Source organism: Haliotis rubra, unplaced genomic scaffold (genome assembly GCF_003918875.1).
Source record: "Haliotis rubra isolate DU_JTF1 unplaced genomic scaffold, ASM391887v1 Scf25, whole genome shotgun sequence".
NCBI lineage: Eukaryota > Metazoa > Mollusca > Gastropoda > Lepetellida > Haliotidae > Haliotis > Haliotis rubra.
In genome coordinates this window covers 3,132,221-3,152,518 of record NW_025766558.1, presented here as the reverse complement: position 1 = coordinate 3,152,518, position 20,298 = coordinate 3,132,221, and the positions used below count along the sequence as shown (strand labels likewise).

Genomic DNA, 20,298 nt, shown 5'->3' with positions numbered 1-20,298 from the left:
TACATCGTCCTACATGTGGTCTCATCTATGATTGATGAATGCCAGGTTGCCATCATTAAACTTAACAGTTGAAGGTTGATAAGGGAGATAATCATGCTGTGAAAGTTATCCCCCTTAGTTCTTCACACTATGCTACACCTCTGTTACAGAAAACTAAGACCAAACAACATAGAATTATAAAAATTAGCCTTATCCATTTCACTTTCAATAAAATAATACAAGATGTATTATTACTGAATAATCATTTACTCTAAAAGGACTCTGAGCCTACAGGATCCAAGACCCATTCAGAGGCTCTAATTCAGTCAGATATGGTCTGTTAACATTTATTTGCTGTGTGATAGTTCAACCTTGAGAATTAGTTCCTAAAAAACATTTTATGTATACAGATGTAAATGAAGCTGAGAAATGTCCATGAAGCAGAGTAACACAATGTGTGATCCAGGATGTTTGATGAAAATGCAGCAAGCTCAGCCAAAGTGAAATTATAAATTTTCCAGAAGGATAAAAGTGCCACAAATTCACTTTTGTATGATAACATGTTCCAGTAAATTATAAAGCATGTCCATATGAACAGAGTTTGCTTGTGAATAGCATGAAGTGTTGAACAACAATAAACAGACCTAACTAGGCACCCTGGACTACACACAGAGGAGAAGGAAAGAAGCCAGAGACTACACCAGACTGGGCTATGCAGATGAAGGAAAGAAAACAGCCAGTGGACTGGACAGATGAAGTACCGAAAGTGGGCTTATCCAGAAGACTACAGTGGACTGTTAGATGAAGTACCGAAAGTGGGCTTATCCAGAAGACTACAGTGGACTGTTAGATGAAGTACCGAAAGTGGGCTTATCCAGAAGACTACAGTGGACTGTTAGATGAAGTACCGAAAGTGGGCTTATCCAGAAGACTACAGTGGACTGTTAGATGAAGTACCGAAAGTGGGCTTATCCAGAAGACTACAGTGGACTGTTAGATGAAGTACAGAAGAAGTGGGGCTTATCCAGAAGACTATAGTGGACTGTAAGATGAAGTACCGAAAGAGGGCTTATCCAGAAGACTACAGTGGACTGTTAGATGAAGTACCGAAAGTGGGCTTATCCAGAAGACTACAGTGGACTGTTAGATGAAGTACCGAAAGAGGGCTTATCCAGAAGACTACAGTGGACTGTTAGATGAAGTACCGAAAGTGGGCTTATCCAGAAGACTACAGTGGACTGTAAGATGAAGTACCGAGAAAGTGGGCTTATCCAGAAGACTACAGTGGACTGTTAGATGAAGTACCGAAAGTGGGCTTATCCAGAAGACTATAGTGGACTGTTAGATGAAGTACCGAAAGTGGGCTTATCCAGAAGACTACAGTGGACTGTAAGATGAAGTACCGAAAGTGGGCTTATCCAGAAGACTACAGTGGACTGTAAGATGAAGTACCGAAAGAGGGCTTATCCAGAAGACTACAGTGGACTGTAAGATGAAGTACCGAAATAGGGCTTATCCAGAAGACTACAGTGGACTGTAAGATGAAGTACCGAAAGAGGGCTTATCCAGAAGACTACAGTGGACTGTACAGATGAAGTACCGAAAGTGGGCTTATCCAGAAGACTACAGTGGACTGGACTAATGAAGTACCGAAAGTGGGCTTATCCAGAAGACTACAGTGGACTTTAAGATGAAGTACCGAAAGAGGGCTTATCCAGAAGACTATAGTGGACTGTAAGATGAAGTACCGAAAGAGGGCTTATCCAGAAGACTACAGTGGACTGTAAGATGAAGTACCAAAAGAGGGCTTATCCAGAAGACTACAGTGGACTGTACAGATGAAATACTGAAAGATGGCTTAACTAGAAGACTACAGTGGACTGTACAGATGAAATACTGAAAGAGGGTCTTATCCAGAAGACTACAGTGGACTGTACAGATGAAGTACCGAAAGAGGGCTTATCCAGAAGACTACAGTGGACTGTACAGATGAACAGATGAAGTACAGAAGGAGGCATTATACAAAACACTACAGCGGACTGGTTGTGTACATATGAAGAGAGGAAGGATGGCTTAACTAGAAGACTATAGTGGACTGTATAGATGAAGTACCGAAATAGGGCTTATCCTCAAGACTACAGTGGACTGTGCAGATGAACAGATGAAGTACAGAAAGAGGCCTTATACAGAACACTACAGCGGACTGGTTGTGTACATATGAAGAGAGGAAGGATGGCTTAACTAGAAGACTACAGTGGAAAGTACAAATGAAAGAAGAATGGATGGCTAATCTAGGAGACTGCAGTGAACTAGACTATACAGATGGAGGAAAGATGGCTTATCTAGAAGACTATCCACATAATGGTATGAAAGATGGCTAAGTGAGGGAAGGAAAGATGGCTTACCCTAAAGGACTACCAGGCAGACTTTCCTTGCCAGAAATGCCACTGTCTGTGGAGACGGATGACCGTGAGAGCGGAGCCACGGGGAACGCCTGGACCTGGTCGCTCAGCAGGACAGTTGGTTTGCCCCCTGTTAGGATGCTCATCACATTGGGGGTCACCTGAGTGAGCATGGTGCTCTTCAGTCCTGGGATCCCTTCACCCTGAAGGAACTGAGTTGTATCTGAGGTACATTTTGTTGAAATCCCTTGAGTGTTATTGAGGTAACGACCTGTTGAGGTCAAAAGAAGTTTATCATGGTCGCCCAGAGCAGAATGCTGCTGCCCTGTAGCTGCAAAAGCCATAAAGGCCGCCGGCAAGCTGCCGGTACTGCTGGGGCTGATGTCTGGGTGGTATTTGAGGTGATCGTCCACCCCACGGCCAAACGGAGCGCAAACCTTCTTGAGAGACAAGTCATAAGGCTCGGAGGTCGTGGTCTGGCTGTGAGGCGAACACACTGAACTGTTATCCTGTAGGTACGGAGGTAGCTGATTCACTAGAGCACTTGCCCCTGAAAATGTAGTCGAGGTACACGATCTGGTCAATGAGGTATTAGAAGGAGGTAGTTGGATCATCGACTGACAGAATGCAGGGACAACATTTGGCTGCTGCTGCTGCTGCTGCTGAGGATGCTGCTGCTGCTGATGCTGGTGCTGCACCTGAGTGATGACTGTCTCTGAGACAAGTTGCTGACCCTGACGTTCAAGAACCTGAATATAATGCCCCTCAGTAGTTTTGGACGCCAAAACATGACCAAAAGGTGGCATGTTTTTGGCGGGCATTTTGAGAGAAAGGGTATCATGTAAGTTCTTTTCCCTTTGGGCCCTTCCTGAGGCTGAGCTAGCTGCCGTGGCATTCTTGTCAGGTCTGGGGTTGTCTAGGTGTTCTGCATTGTGGGGTGGAGATTTCCCTTTCCTTGCAGGAAGGGAGGTCTCAGGGAGGTATTCCACTTTAACAGATTCATCACGTTTTGCACAAAGTTCTTTCAGAATATGAACATGTCCCTTATTGTCATGGGCCAGTTTCTTGGACACCCCCTCCCTACCATGCTTAGACTTGGTTGGTGTTTCATCCTCCCCAGATGATGCTGGTGGTGTTGCTGCCGGGGTGGATGCTGCCGTCGCCAACTCATCCTTGGTGAGTTTGGAAAGCTCCTCTTTGGATAAAAACTGCTCAGCAGATGTAGGCCCTGATTTTGGTTTCTTTGGAGGAGGCATAGTGTTGCGAGGGGACCTATGTGCATTCTCTGCTGGCAGACCGGCGGATGATCATGTTGACATAGAGATGCAGGTCCCACAGTCTGAAAATCAACAAACAATTGACAAATCAATCAAACAACACAATCAATGAAACGAGAAAGGCAGATAAATTGTTATTCTGACCATACATATTTTTGGTATCAACATGTTCACAATATATCTTTAACCTTGCCTTGACATAGTTTTTCAATGAGGATACAGATATGTGCTTCTTAAGTGAGTCTATTTGACATGAAGCCATCCCTTTAAAAATAACAGTCAAATTTATCCATAGAATTGTGCTGAGTTGGCCTTTACGTGACATTGGCAATATTCCAGCCATAGAGTGATGAGATCAAGTCTACATTTATACTAAATTTAAGTACAAAGTCCAAATCAGTTTATTAAAAGCATATATATTCATTACATTATTATTTACAAGCAAAATATATCATAGCACCAAATTCAAAAACAAGCAATTCACATTACATAGTTACAATTTATGATACAGGTCAACTTCCTTCAGGTAGTTAACAATGCGATGTCCGTTCAGATGGGAATTATCCATAGAAAGTTATCTCCAATATATAATAAATCAATATAAAATTAAAAGTCATGATTTACATATAAATTATAACTGGAAATCTAAACACCAAAAATGCAATCAGGACATCACAACTGATCACTTTGATGACTTGCTATGTATTGTCAAACACTGCCAATACACAGACAGTATTACACAGGTAGGGCATTACAGTCTGTATCACCTTGTGGGTCTGCTCCCTGTGTCAAACACAGTCAATACACAGAGAGTATTACACAGGTAGGTTACTATGAAGCAGATCCTTGAGTTCCTCCTGCATCAGAAGTTTGCAGGACAATAGGTCAATACTACATGTCCAAGGAGGGTGACCTGAGCATTGCTACTGAAACAGCTGACCTGAGGTCACTGCTAATCTAGCTGGAGGCCAAGAATGGTCAGCTCAGGCCACTGACCGATAGGAAGTTATACAGACACCTTACAGTTTGTTTCAGACTGACTCTAAAGCTTGTCATAGTTTTGAACAGGACACCAATGAATACTGTTTGCCAACATTACCCAAGGGATTACATCTTTGTTATTTCTACAATCTAAATCTACCAGTGTCCTGAGTTGTGCTGTCAAACACAGCCAATACACAGAACACAGGTAGGACATTGGGTAGAGGGTAATGTCCGAGTAACTCTCCATTCCTTAAAAATAATGGAGCCGAGGCCCGGGAGGGGCCGAGGCACATTGTTTTGAAGGAATGGAGAGTTACGAGGATATTACCCTACTTAAATTACATTCAAAGTATTGGGAATATTTCTGTTATCAAAGTTATATGTCAAAATGACAAAATGAAGTCTTTAATTTGAAGCTGGTACACATCGCTCCATTCCTGAAAAGTAATGGAGCGAGCAGACAATGGAATGACATCACAAATGTAATTTAAAGTCTGTATCCCCTTGTGAGTCAAAACAGAGAGTATTACACAGGTAGGACATTACAGTCTGTATCACCTTGTGAGTCTGCTGCCCTGTGTCAAACAGCCAATACACAGAGAGTATTACACAGGTAGGGCATTACAGTCTGTATCACCTTGTGAGTCTGCTGCCCTGTGTCAAACACAGCCAATACACAGAGAGTATTACACAGGTAGGGTATTACAGTCTGTATCCCCTTGTGGGTCTGCTCCCTGTGTCAAACTCAGCCAATACACAGAGAGTATTACACAGGTAGGACATTACAGTCTGTATCCCCTTGTGAGTCTGATGCCCTGTGTCAAGCACAGCCAATACACAGAGAGTATTACACAGGTAGGACATTACAGTCTGTATCCCCTTGTGAGTCTGCTGCCCTGTGTCAAACACAGCCAATACACAGAGAGTATTACACAGGTAGGACATTACAGTCTGTATCCCTTGTGAGTCTGCTGCCCTGTGTCAAACACAGCCAATACACAGAGAGTATTACACAGGTAGGACATTACAGTCTGTATCACCTTGTGAGTCTGCTGCCCTGTGTCAAACACAGCCAATACACAGAGAGTATTACACAGGTAGGGTATTACAGTCTGTATCACCTTGTGAGTCTGCTGCCCTGTGTCAAACACAGCCAATACACAGAGAGTATTACACAGGTAGGACATTACAGTCTGTATCACCTTGTGAGTCTGCTGCCCTGTGTCAAACAGCCAATACACAGAGTATTACACAGGTAGGACATTACATTACAGTCTGTATCCCCTTGTGAGTCTGCTGCCCTGTGTCAAACACAGCCAATACACAGAGAGTATTACACAGGTAGGACATTACAGTCTGTATCACCTTGTGAGTCTGCTGCCCTGTGTCAAACACAGCCAATACACAGAGAGTATTACACAGGTAGGACATTACAGTCTGTATCACCTTGTGAGTCTGCTGCCCTGTGTCAAACACAGCCAATACACAGAGAGTATTACACAGGTAGGACATTACAGTCTGTATCACCTTGTGAGTCTGCTGCCCTGTGTCAAAACAGCCAATACACAGAGTATTACACAGGTAGGACATTACAGTCTGTATCACCTTGTGAGTCTGCTGCCCTGTGTCAAACACAGCCAATACACAGAGAGTATTACACAGGTAGGGCATTACAGTCTGTATCACCTTGTGAGTCTGCTGCCCTGTGTCAGCCAATACACAGTGAGAGTATTACACAGGTCACAGTCAGCCAATACACAGAGTAGAGTATTACACAGGTAGGACATTACAGTCTGTATCACCTTGTGTGAGTCTGCTGCCCTGTGTCAAACACAGCCAATACACAGTATTACACAGGTAGGGCAGGTAGGGTATTACAGTCTGTATCACCTTAGTCTGCTGCCCTGTGTCAAACACAGCCAATACAGAGAGTATTACACAGGTAGGACATTACAGTCTGTATCACCTTGTGAGTCTGCTGCCCTGTGTCAAACACAGCCAATACACAGAGAGTATTACACAGGTAGGACATTACAGTCTGTATCACCTTGTGAGTCTGCCAGTCTGTATGTCAAACACCCTGTATTACACAGGTCAATTACAGTCTGTATCACCTTGTGGAGTCTGCTGCCCTGTGTCAAACACAGCCAATACACAGAGAGTATTACACAGGTAGGACATTACAGTCTGTATCACCTTGTGAGTCTGCTGCCCTGTGTCAAACACAGCCAATACACAGAGAGTATTACACAGGTAGGTCATTACAGTCTGTATCACCTTGTGGGTCTGCTCCCTGTGTCAAACACAGTCAATACACAGAGAGTATTACACAGGTAGGGCATTACAGTCTGTATCACCTTGTGGGTCTGCTCCCTGTGTCAAACACAGTCAATACACAGAGAGTATTACACAGGTAGGTTACTATGAAGCAGATCCTTGAGTTCCTCCTGCATCAGAAGTTTGCAGGACAATAGGTCAATACTACATGTCCAAGGAGGGTGACCTGAGCATTGCTACTGAAACAGCTGACCTGAGGTCACTGCTAATCTAGCTGGAGGCCAAGAATGGTCAGCTCAGGCCACTGACCGATAGGAAGTTATACAGACACCTTACAGTTTGTTTCAGACTGACTCTAAAGCTTGTCATAGTTTTGAACAGGACACCAATGAATACCGTTTGCCAACATTACCCAAGGGATTACATCTTTGTTATTTCTACAATCTAAATCTACCAGTGTCCTGAGTTGTGCTACAGACAACAACCTTACCCGTATCAGTTAGACAACACAGCATTGGACCGAAAAGTCTGGGGTTCGAATCCCATAACAATAATGAGAATTTATATTTCCTCTACAGAATATAAGTGAAGTTTGTTCCTATCAATACATATAGGCCTCTCTGAAATCTATTATTGACTTAGCTGGCACATGTCATTGTATCCCAATTATGTAGATCGATGCTCATGCTGTTGATCACTGGATCGTCTGGTTCAGACTCGACTATTGACAGGTTGCTGCCATATAGCTGGAATAATGCTGAGTGCAGCGATAAGCAACAACCCAACCAACCAGACCATAACTTTAATATTACCCAGTACCTTACAATGCAAAGTATGTACGTCCCACAGATCAGAACCGTCTGACTGGTACTTACTATCTGATAACAGCTACACAAGTTTACAGTGAAATCTGTGCACTACCTGGGAGAGTAAAACTGACAGTATGCACTACAACACTGAGCTGAACATACCAAGGGAAGCAACTCTTGCAGGCATAAACACTGCAAAATCTCCTGATACAACACTATCACTATTTACAGATCGAATATTGATCAGCAGTGTGGTTTCCGGAACAAGTGATGCTGTTTCAGTGTTGTGCTGAGTTGGCTGCTGGCATGGGATCGTGGCACCTGATTTCCCATGAGCTTCAAGGCAGGTCCCTCCACATCAACTGAGGTTGAGGGGGACGGAGGGATAGGACAGACAAAAATGCCAAAATTTGTGAGTAATAACTCTCTTGGCTGGAGAATCTAATTATACTCAAATACTAAAACCCCAACTCACTGCCCCAGCAAGCTTACATATGAACCACTCTTTTCACCAAAAGTCACTGCCCCAGCAAGCTTACATATGAACCACTCTTTTCACCAAAAGTCACTGCCCCAGCAAGCTTACGTATGAACCACTCTTTTCACCAAAAGTCACTGCGCCAGCAAGCTTATGTATGAACCACTCAATTCACCAAAAGTCACTGCACTAGCAAGCTTACGTATGAACCACTCTTTTCACCAAAATTCACTGCCCCACCAAGTTTACGTATGAACCACTCTTTTCACCAAAAGTCACTGCGCCAGCAAGCTTACGTATGAGCCACTCAATTCACCAAAAGTCACTGCACTAGCAAGCTTACGTATGAACCACTTTTTTTCACCAAAAGTCACTACGCCAGCAAGCATACAATAGAAAGGAATATTTTCACTGATTGTCAAAACACCAGCAAACTTACATATGAACAACTATATCACCAAAAGTCACATTGCCGTCAAATCTACACATGAACCACATATTTCACAGAATGCCACTTTACCAGCAAGCTTACATATGAACCACATGTTCCACTCAATGTCCAGTTATGAGTAAGCTTTGATACCAACTTTCAATTTCACTGAATACCTACTTACCAGCAAGGCTGGTACTTTTATGCCTATAACGATATGAGCAAACTCACACTGAAATATTCTCATAAAGAAACATGTAAACAGCATTAACTTTAAATTCAGCTTATTCTACCATAAATCCATAATAATGGTGACTACAATATGAAATGATCATTTCAAGCAACACAAGCCGTTCACATTCTATTGTCGTGCAACCAACAAGTAAAAGTCTGTTAGCAGCCAAGACCAACATTTTATATGTTTTACGAAACAAAATAGAAACATAACCACTTAGCAAATCAAATACTATGGAATAAATTAATTCTTTAGGCCAGACCAATTTTATTTCTTGTTTTACGGATCCGCCTGTCATATTTTTCAAGAATAAGAAAAAAAATAATTAATTTTTCCCGCTCAAAAAATAAAATCCTAATGTTTTCATTGGCCAAAAATGTAAACACACAAGAAATTTTGTTTTTAGATTGTTTTTTGCCCCATATACACTTCATAAATTGCCAAAAGTAACACTCTCTGAGCATTTAAAAGGAATATTACTTTGACTGGTGATTATATTTTAATTTCTTTTTCCCTCCTGCTTTTAGGTTTTCTGAGGACAAAAATCCGTAAAGCAAGAAATAAAATTGGTCTGGCCTTAGCAAATAATTACAAAAATATATTAGCACTAATAATGTAGTTTCCAGTCAGTCTACAAACATCCACCTCAGCCCATTATCTGAGTGGAAATTGGAATATAACACTTTCACTGTCGTTTGTGGTGATACTCTATATAATGTGTACTTAATCTCCCGATGACAAGAGGTGGAGATCTACTATCACGAGTTCAATAAGCAAACAAATTATGTATGCGATAATTTGTAGGGAAATAAGTCACACAAAGAGCTGAGATGATTTCACGTATCTCAGCTTATCATGGATGGTATCTCGGCTTGTCATGGATATTTTCTGTCTAACCAGGTTCCCACTAACTGTGACAGGACATGTGTTAGGCCTGAGTGGGTGTGTCTAGCTGGGTCCAGCTGGGGTCTCCTGGACAAGGTGTTCCTGGACAATGATAATACCTGGATTTACCTGCACCAACCCCTAAGCCACAGCCAAATTCACATCAATAAACACTCCTTAAAGGCATTAAGGTCTTCAGACTGGAAGAATAATATGCAGCTGTTGTACTCAGACAATGGCTCTTAAATTAAGGGTAAGTCACAAAACAGGAAATTGAAATCCACATGAATAATTAAACTTTGATGACGATACAGGGACATGGTTTACCTAACTCAAAAAGCGTTCCAGATTGACTACAGTCATATGATTCAACGCTGTGATCTTGAACTTCTTTTGGGCAGTATATTGCTGATTAGTTTGGAGTATCACTAAACAATGGCATAGAAGTTTAATAAAAGAATTAATTTTGTGGAAAGTTTAAAACATTGTGTTGCATCTACACGATATAGGTTTTGGAGTGACTGAGTGAGTTTGGTTTTACGCCGCTTTTAGCAATATTCCAGCAACATCACAGCGGGGGACACCAGAAATGGGCTTCACACATTGTACCCATGTGGGGAATTATAGGTTGGCAACAAGAAACCATGGCAGGGTTATATTGGTACATGCACATTGTGTGATCATGTCAAAAGAGTTTTGGGTGCATCACAACTGTTGATGATGAAAATAAATTACATCACGAGCTTCCACACAAGCATCACTATAATATGCTGGATGGATTTGATGAACAACAATATTAATATCTGGCAAATGGTCCACTTGTTCAGATACCTTGCTTGAAAATTGGTTTGTTTTGGAGTTGTTGTTTTTTATTTGACAACGGAATCAGCTAAATTCCAGCTATAAATCATCAGTGTCTGGTGACCAGACAACCATCCAGTGACTGATGATATACCCAAGGATCCACGCCAGCTGGGTACGATGATGACAGGGCATCAACCAAGCCTGACCATCGAATTCATCCGGACCCGATTTCTTGAAACAAACTTAAGTATTTACTCAAATTTCAAACTGTGTTTGACAATTTGAAACAGCTGATTTTTTAACTCAACTGCATTTTGTATAATAAAAAAGCCCAAACAACTTTAGCAATCTATCCACCAAACTCAAATTGTCTGCTATGTTTGAGTTTTATATCGATTTCAGTTCATTCTGGGAAATGCATTTTCTCAACTTTGAGTAAAAAACTCAAAACTCAGACTTAAGTTTGTTTCGTGAAAACGGGGCCTGGTCACCTTTTTAACAAACCTTTGGTAGCGTTCACAACCTTACAAACTCTTTAACTCTATAGTTCAACCATCGTAACTCTATAGTTCACCATACACTACAACTCTTTATGGATTGGGGGTAGCGTTACAACCTGTCGTAACTCTATAGTTCACCAAACAACTCTTTATGGATTAGTAGTTCACCTCGTCGTAACTCTATAGTTCACCATACGCTTACAAACTCTTTATGGATTGGGGTAACGTTACCTGTACAACCTATAGTTCACCATGTAACTCTTTATGGATTAGTTCACCCGTAAACTCACTATAACTCTTTATGAACTCTTAATGGGGGTAATGTTACAGTATGCTTCTGAATGGATTAGGGGTAATACAACCTGTGTAACTCTATAGTTCACCATACGCTTACGAACTCTTTATGGATTGGGGGTAACGTTACAACCTGTCGTAACTCTATAGTTCACCATACGCTTACAAACTCTTTATGGATTGGGGGTAACGTTACAACCTGTCGTAACTCTATAGTTCACCATACGCTTACAAACTCTTTATGGATTGGGGTAGTAGCGTTACAACCTGTCGTACGGAACTCTTTATGGATTGGGACCCTGGTCACTTTTCACAACCAGAATTGGTTCCTGGAGGTCAGTTCAAACCCTGATTCCCCGAAGACATTTCCTCAACTCTCCCTCTACACATTCACAAACTAAGTGCTGAATCTAGTAGTCTCTAAATATGTCAGCTGTGTCCTCATATCCGATAATGCAAAAAATCTACCGAGTATTTGCCAAGTCACAGGTGTCACACCGACATGTGACTTATCTGAACTTATACCATTCATCTGTTAAAAACTGCCATCACTCTACTTTGGTTGAAAAATAGACTTGACTCAGATTTCATGCACAGAAATAATCTGTAATATTAGTTATTTCTCAGGAACAAAATGAGATAAATAGTCAATTATGGACAGTTTGACGTGGATGTCCATGTTCAGCTTGATTAAACTTGGCAGAAATCTAATTAAGTCTGACACTTTGACTAGTGAGTTGTCTACAATTAAAACTACATTATTTCTTATCACAGCTGTTTGAGTACAAAACAAGGAGATTTTCACACTTATAAAGTGAGCATGCATGGTTGTAAACCTGGTGTGTTAATGATGTCGAGTAGTTCCTCCAACTTCTGTAATGACACAACACTCCGACCATGACATGCTTCTCTCCATGACAGAAAAGATACAAAGATTGAAACTATAATTAGCAGCCTTGGTGAAATAACCATATGAATTAGCAGTACACACACACCATCTGACCACCACACCAGCCAGTACACACACACCACCTGACCACCAAACCAGTCAGCACACACACACCACCTGACCACCAAACCAGTCAGTACACACACAACGTTTAACCACCACAGAGCTCGGTGCGCACACACAACCTGACCACACCAGTCAGTACACACACACCATTTAACCACCACACCAGTCAGTGCACACACACCACCTGACCACCAAACCAGTCAGTACACACACAACGTTTAACCACCACACAGCTCGAGTACACACACACCACCTGACCACCACACCAGTCAGTACACACACACCATTTAACCACCACACCACTCGGTACACACACACCACCTGACCACCAAACCAGTCAGTACACACACACCATTTAACCACCACACCAGTCAGTACACACACACCATCTGACCACCAAACCAGTCAGTACACACACACCATTTAACCACCACACCAGTCAGTACACACACACCACCTGACCACCAAACCAGTCAGTACACACACACCATTTAACCACCACACCAGTCGGTGCACACACACCACCTGACCACCAAACCAGTCAGTACACACACACCATTTGACCACCACACCAGTCAGTACACACACACACACCACCTGACCACCAAACCAGTCAGTACACACACACCATTTTTACACCACCACACCAGTCAGTAGTAATACACCATTTAACCACCTACACCAAACCAGTCAGTACACACACACCATCTGACCACCAAACCAGTCAGTACACACACACCATCTGACCACCAAACCAGTCAGTACACACACACCATCTGACCACCACACCAGTCAGTACACACACACCATCTGACCACCACACCAGTCAGTACACACACACACACACCATCTGACCACTAAACCAGTCAGTACACACACACACCATCGGACCACCACACCAGCCAGTATACACACACACCACCTGACCACCAGTCAGTACACACACACACACACACACCACCTGACCACCAGTCAGTACACATGCTGGCTATTATCAACTAACTGATGACAGTAATTACAATGTTTCCTCCAGATGTCCTCCAGCACATATAAACTGACACCATGGACTGTTATCCCCTCCTTCTGTCAACATTGTGTCACCTTTATTCAGAGCTGCTGCATTAATGTCAGGACACAGACAGACCAGCTTAGTGAAACACGTTATTCAACTGGCGAATAACAGTCATATCACCATACACACTGATGACAGTATGTTCTTAACAAAGAATAAACTGTTCATAACAAAAGTTAGAAGAGTAAACACCAGTCCATATTACAACAAAAAGTAAATACTTCGTATGGTTTATTTGATACAGGTATCAGCAAGCCCAATTTATAGCTTATGTGACAAATTCTTCTTAAAACTACTAAGAACCCATGGTTGATGCAAACACATGCACAGGTGTGTTATGTCCGTGAAACGTAAATACAAAGGCCAGAGTAGCTGCCAATGCCACAGTTTCTACATATACTTACAGTATACCTGACAGACCCTCTAATACCAGCAGCTTGATGCCAGTGGCAAGGTTTCTACATATACTTACAGTATACCTGACAGACCCTCTAATACCAGCAGCTTGATGCCAGTGCCAAGGTTTCTACATATACTTACAGTATACCTGACAGACCCTCTCATACCAGCAGCTTGATGCCAGTGCCAAGGTTTCTACATATACTTACAGTATACCTGACAGACCCTCTAATACCAGCAGCTTGATGCCAGTGCCAAGGTTTCTACATATACTTACAGTATACCTGACAGACCCTCTAATACCAGCAGCTTGATGCCAGTGCCTTGATGCCAGTGCCAAGGTTTCTACATATACTTACAGTATACCTGACAGACCCTCTAATACCAGCAGCTTGATGCCAGTGCCAAGGTTTCTACATATACTTACAGTATACCTGACAGACCCTCTAATACCAGCAGCTTGATGCCAGTGCCAAGGTTTCTACATATACTTACAGTATACCTGACAGACCCTCTAATACCAGCAGCTTGATGCCAGTGCCAAGGTTTCTACATATACTTACAGTATACCTGACAGACCCTCTCATACCAGCAGCTTGATGCCAGTGCCAAGGTTTCTACATATACTTACAGTATACCTGACAGACCCTCTAATACCAGCAGCTTGATGCCAGTGCCAAGGTTTCTACATATACTTACAGTATACCTGACAGACCCTCTAATACCAGCAGCTTGATGCCAGTGCCAAGGTTTCTACATATACTTACAGTATACCTGACAGACCCTCTAATACCAGCAGCTTGATGCCAGTGCCAAGGTTTCTACATATACTTACAGTATACCTGCAGACCCTCTAATACCAGCAGTTTGATGCCAGTGCCAAGGTTTCTACATATACTTACAGTATACCTGACAGACCCTCTAATACCAGCAGCTTCATGCCATTCCCGTATTTCAAGTCATAACAGACGCCGAAGTTGTTTGTGTATCTAACATCTTCAGTTTCTGGGTTAATATTATGCAACTGATCTGGATTCTACTGGTAGTGTCAAGTTTCATCACATGAAACAGTACACTGTGCTGAGGAGCACTCGCTGGAGAACTTATAAACATTGATGAGGCTGTTTGGTCAGTCACACTGAAGAATATATATTTGTAATAATATCAACACCCCAGCTCTCATCCCACTTGGAAAAACCTAGACTTTACAGTTCCTATATTCAGGGGTTTCTTCATGGAATCACTTCTGTGTAACCTTTAACTGTATTTCGGAGACAATACATCAGTGAAATATGAAAGCACAACTCTATAACATTCACTGTAAGGACACCCACTCATCCATGATCTTACTGGTTGGGGGGCCATGTGTCAACATGTGTCAACAGGAGTGATTGGGTGGCCGAGTGGTTAAACATTAGATCATCACCCCCCAAGTTTGATTCCTGATTCATTCATGATCTTCAACAACATACTGGAGGAGTGATTGGGTGGCCGAGTGGTTAAGCATTAGATCATCACACCTTAGTTCGATTCCCAGTTCATGATCATCAACAACATGGTGGACAGGTGATTGGGTGGCCGAGTGGTTAAGCATTAGATCATCACCCCCCAAGTTTGATTCCCGATTCATTCATCATCTTCAACAACATACTGGAGGAGTGATTGGGTGGCCGAGTGGTTAAGCATTAGATCATCACACCTTAGTTCGATTCCCAGTTCATGATCATCAACAACATGGTGGACAGGTGATTGGGTGGCCGAGTAATTAAGCATTAGATCATCACCCCCCAAGTTTGATTCCCGATTCATTCATCATCTTCAACAACATACTGGAGGAGTGATTGGGTGGCCGAGTGGTAAAGCATTAGATCATGACACCTTAGTTCGATTCCCAGTTCATGATCATCAACAACATGGTGGACAGGTGATTGGGTGGCCGAGTAGTTAAGCATTAGATCATCACCCCCCAAGTTTGATTCCCCGATTCATTCATGATCTTCAACAACATACTGGAGAAGTGATTGGGTGGCCGAGTGGTTAAGCATTAGATCATCAACCCCAAAGTTTGATTCTCGATTCATTCATCATCTTCAACAACATACTGGATGAGTGGGTGGGTGGCCGAGTGGTTAAGCATTAGATCATCAACCCCCAAGTTTGATTCCCGATTCATTCATCATCTTCAACAACATACTGGATGAGTGGGTGGGTGGCCGAGTGGTTAAGCATTAGATCATCAACCCCCAAGTTTGATTCCCGATTCATTCATGATCTTCAACAACATACTGGAGAAGTGATTGGGTGGGCGAGTGGTTAAGCATTAGATCATCAACCCCCAAGTTTGATTCCCAATTCATTCATCATCTTCAACAACATACTGGAGGAGTGGGTGGGTGGCCGAGTGGTTAAGCATTAGATCATCACCCCCCAAGTTTGATTCCCAATTCATTCATCATCTTCAACAACATACTGGAGAAGTGATTGGGCGGCCGAGTGGTTAAGCATTAGATCATCAACCCCCAAGTTTGATTCCCGATTCATTCATCATCTTCAACAACATACTGGAGGAATGATTGGGTGGCTGAGTGGTTAAGCATTAGATCATCACCCCCCAAGTTTGATTCCCGATTCATTCATGATCTTCAACAACATACTGGAGGAATGATTGGGTGGCTAAATGGTTAAGCATTAGATCATCACCCCCCAAGTTTGATTCCCGATTCATTCATCAGGGCTCAAGATAATTTTTCAACATCAGGAGTACGTACTCCTTATTTTTTCAATATATGAGTACTGGAAAACAATAAGAATACATTTAGAGTACTGAATGGAATTTAATGGTGTATCATTAAACTTGTGCTTTGTTTCATATATGCATGACAGCATTGCTACTCTGGTGTAAACGGTCAATAAACAATTAGATAAATCAGATAAATATGTCAGTAAATGACTCTAACCGTACACAATCGCTGTGGTGCGTATCTGCTACGTTTTCTAAATTATTTCCTACCGTATCGTGTATATTTTTTATCCGTACATACGCCGATACGGCCCTTATCTGTAGCCCTGATTCATGATCTTCAACAACATACTGGAGGAGTGATTGGGTGGCCGAGTGGTTAAGCATTAGATCATCAACCCCCAAGTTTGATTCCCGATTCATTCATCATCTTCAACAACATACTGGAGGAGTGATTGGGTGGCCGAGTGGTTAAGCATTAGATCATCACCCCCCAAGTTTGATTCCCGATTCATTCATGATCTTCCATAACATACTGGAGGAGTGGGTGGGTGGCCTGAGTGGTAAAGCATAAGCCCAAAATTGATTCCTGATTCAGATAAACTGTGTGAAGCTCATTTTAAGTGTCCCCTGCGGTGATAATGCTGGATTAGGGCTAAAAGTTGTGGAAAGTCACAATGACTAACATGCTTACATAACGGGTATAAATTGCAGTGTATTTTCTCTTTAAATATCAGGACAAATTATGGTAATAACAATGCAGGAAGCCTCATTATCAGCAAATTTGCAAGCAGAGTTTCATTTTCAATTCTTCAGAACTAAGTCTGAAACGTATGAACAGTTTTTATTGGTATTTTATTGAAACTCAATTTTGAGATTGAGGATTCATTGAATACATGACGACATGTTTATTTACATACCTATAACAGCATTTACAGTACTACTATACACTGGATGCATTTGTTCTAATAATATTAGGGATAATGTATAATAAAAACTACAAAAGAAATGTAAGTTTGTTGACATTTTCTTGGTGTATACCACAATAATGAATATGATTTAAAGTTAGCTATAAATTACAACATTTTAATACAAAATAATCATTCCCTAAGACACATCTACCAATGTTCAATGTCCATTCTTATTACATCCCTAGCACAAAATACATATAAAAATCATACTGAATATTTTTTGGTCATTCTTAAAATTATAAAGTTTCTGAAAAGCTAATATCATGTTATGTGGCTTCTATAGACATACAACATATTCTTCACCCACCTCTTAACTGAGGAAGTTGGACACAAACCAATCACAGAGTATTTTCCGTATTTCCCAACTTCTGAGAATGGTGTCTCGCTTCCTGTTGAGTCTGTGACAATACGGCATATATTCCTTCTTGGCACCAGGTGTTATAAGTTTATATCATCAGCTGGCGCTGTATCCAAACAGCTACCCTGTCACTGTCCAACATTGCAGAGTGTGCATACAAACATGCATAACCACCGTGCTGGATGGGAGAGGTTTGGACATATTGTATTATTGGTAGGCTATGGTGAGCCGGGGTCATGTCTTGGTCAGAGCAGAATAACTGCCCACTGATGGCTATAAATAGCCAGTTGACCTGGCACTGAACCCACTACCTGGACTCAGGCAGTGCTATCCTCACATGACCCCACCTAAACCTGGGCAGTGGCAGCGATGGTGTCAGGCAGTGGGAGACCCCCCTCCCGCCTCCATAATCACTGTCCACCCTCCTTCCCACCCATCTCAAGGCTGTATCCCCAGATGACCCCCACCTTTGTGAGAGGGAACGCTTGAGGGGGCCTTCTGCATTGTCTCCTTTCTCTTGTCGATGATCACCCCTCATGGATTTTACTATAATTATACATCCCTTATCTTGCGGAATTCATCCTCTTATTATTATTATAATGATTCTTCAGACACTCTCTCATTAAATGATTTAGCATGAACAATTTTACTGGACATGTAGAAAGCGTCATTAAGGTCTTATGATTTTTTGCTTGGGAAAAATATCAACTCAAAAAAATAATTTGTATGGGAAAGAAATCAAAGTTAAAAAGTTTCTTAGTTTAACCTTTTTAAATGATATTTTCTTCAAGCAAACATTGAAAACATTATTAAATAATTTTAACTTCTTTCTACAATTCGCTACTAGCTATATATAATGATTATTCAACAACATATATCAATATTTAATTTTCTGTGATTCATATATTCAATAGAAATACCGTCTTTGTCTGACTAATTGGGAATATATTCTTCTTGCTGCTGGCATGATGAGAATACACAAATACGTGTTCAGGAACACATCTATCGTACATCCCTCACTAACAATGATCTACACAAATTATTAAAATCTATTCATGATTACATAATAAGATCTGATCGATTTGATGTTTCATAAACAATTTGATATTGACTGCCAAATAAACGAAACGATATCCATGCATTATCCCCATCTTGACTGTTGATAAATAAGTCTTGTAACAATGTGTCATCTGTTCCTGTAGTTATATGTACATGTTTTCTTGGAGCGGCCCTCAAATAAGCTCTTCGGAGCTGGTTGGCCAATCCATTCATATTTTTATAAATAAATGTGTTTAAATCACATCTATCAACAACAACAAAGGTCAAATCTAACTGCACATTTAGTAATCATGGTTCTACCTATGATATCCTTCAATCCTTTCCCAAACATCTTTGTTCACCTCTGGAAGATCATCCCAGTGATCGCTGCTCAGTCCTTGAGCATAAAACTATATTATCTGTCATGTCTCACACTAAATATTCAAATGTAAGACACTCCATTTCAATTTTTGTCCCTAAAATCATAAATACAATATCATCACAGACAAAATGAGGATGCTCTTTTCAAACAATGAATAATGAATGTAAGACAGGAATAATCTGCTGTCATGTACACAACTTCCGATAAATCTGAAATACTTCTTACTGATAATCGCGGGTTATAACACATAATATTTTCCTTGTATTTTCATTGCTATTCTGAATTATGTATATGTTTATATAGTTTAAAAGACAAACATATTTCTGCATGGCATGGAATATTCCACAATGAATATGGAGAATCTTTAATTAGTCATTTTCAATTTGTTGCTGTGATAAACACAATCATCACATTTTGAGTTGATACCAATGAAGCTACAATGGTGATGGTAAAACAACAGTAAGCAGTCATTAATGCAATGATCCTATCCCAGATGACTGAGCTAAGTCCAGGTTAAGTCCGGCTGATGTTGGACCAAGCATGACCTGAAGCTAGCCAGCATATGTGCAGGCACCACAGGCATGTCAGCCCCAGGAGATCAAGTCCCACTGCAGTGGTCAGCCTAGTCCTCCCCGCCGGGGTCAACAACCGGTCACTCACTGTGTGACCAGGTGGTGGTGGTCTTTGTCAGCCCATGGACACAATGCCATTTCAAGGCTGATGTAACAGTGTACATATCCTACAGTCTCGCCAACTCCACACAACTGCTATACACAGTTGGGGCCAGTGTGAGACACATCTGACAAACAGAGAGAATAATGACGCAGTTTATTTGGCTGTTGTGGGTATACATCCTGGCTACTGCTTATATCAACACACAGTTTTCAGCCAATCAGCACTGAGCTGGGCCCTACCACGGTGGCCAGAGACTGAGTGAAAGAGGGAAGGCCTCGGCATGTGGCAGGCAGT

General features: G+C 41.6%; 1 protein-coding gene across 5 annotated transcripts in view; it reads right to left on the bottom strand.

Moving 5' to 3' along the window:
- Positions 1 to 20,298, bottom strand: part of LOC124279440 (estrogen receptor-like) — a 175,262-nt gene that overhangs the window by 93,032 nt on the left and 61,932 nt on the right. For all 5 annotated transcript variants that reach the window (XM_046715269.1, XM_046715267.1, XM_046715271.1 and 2 more), the window contains exon 3: positions 2,385 to 3,720. In XM_046715269.1, coding sequence (XP_046571225.1) covers positions 2,385 to 3,637 — 1,253 coding nt within the window. In that variant the 5' untranslated portion in view covers positions 3,638 to 3,720. The remainder of the gene's footprint in view (positions 1 to 2,384; positions 3,721 to 20,298) is intronic.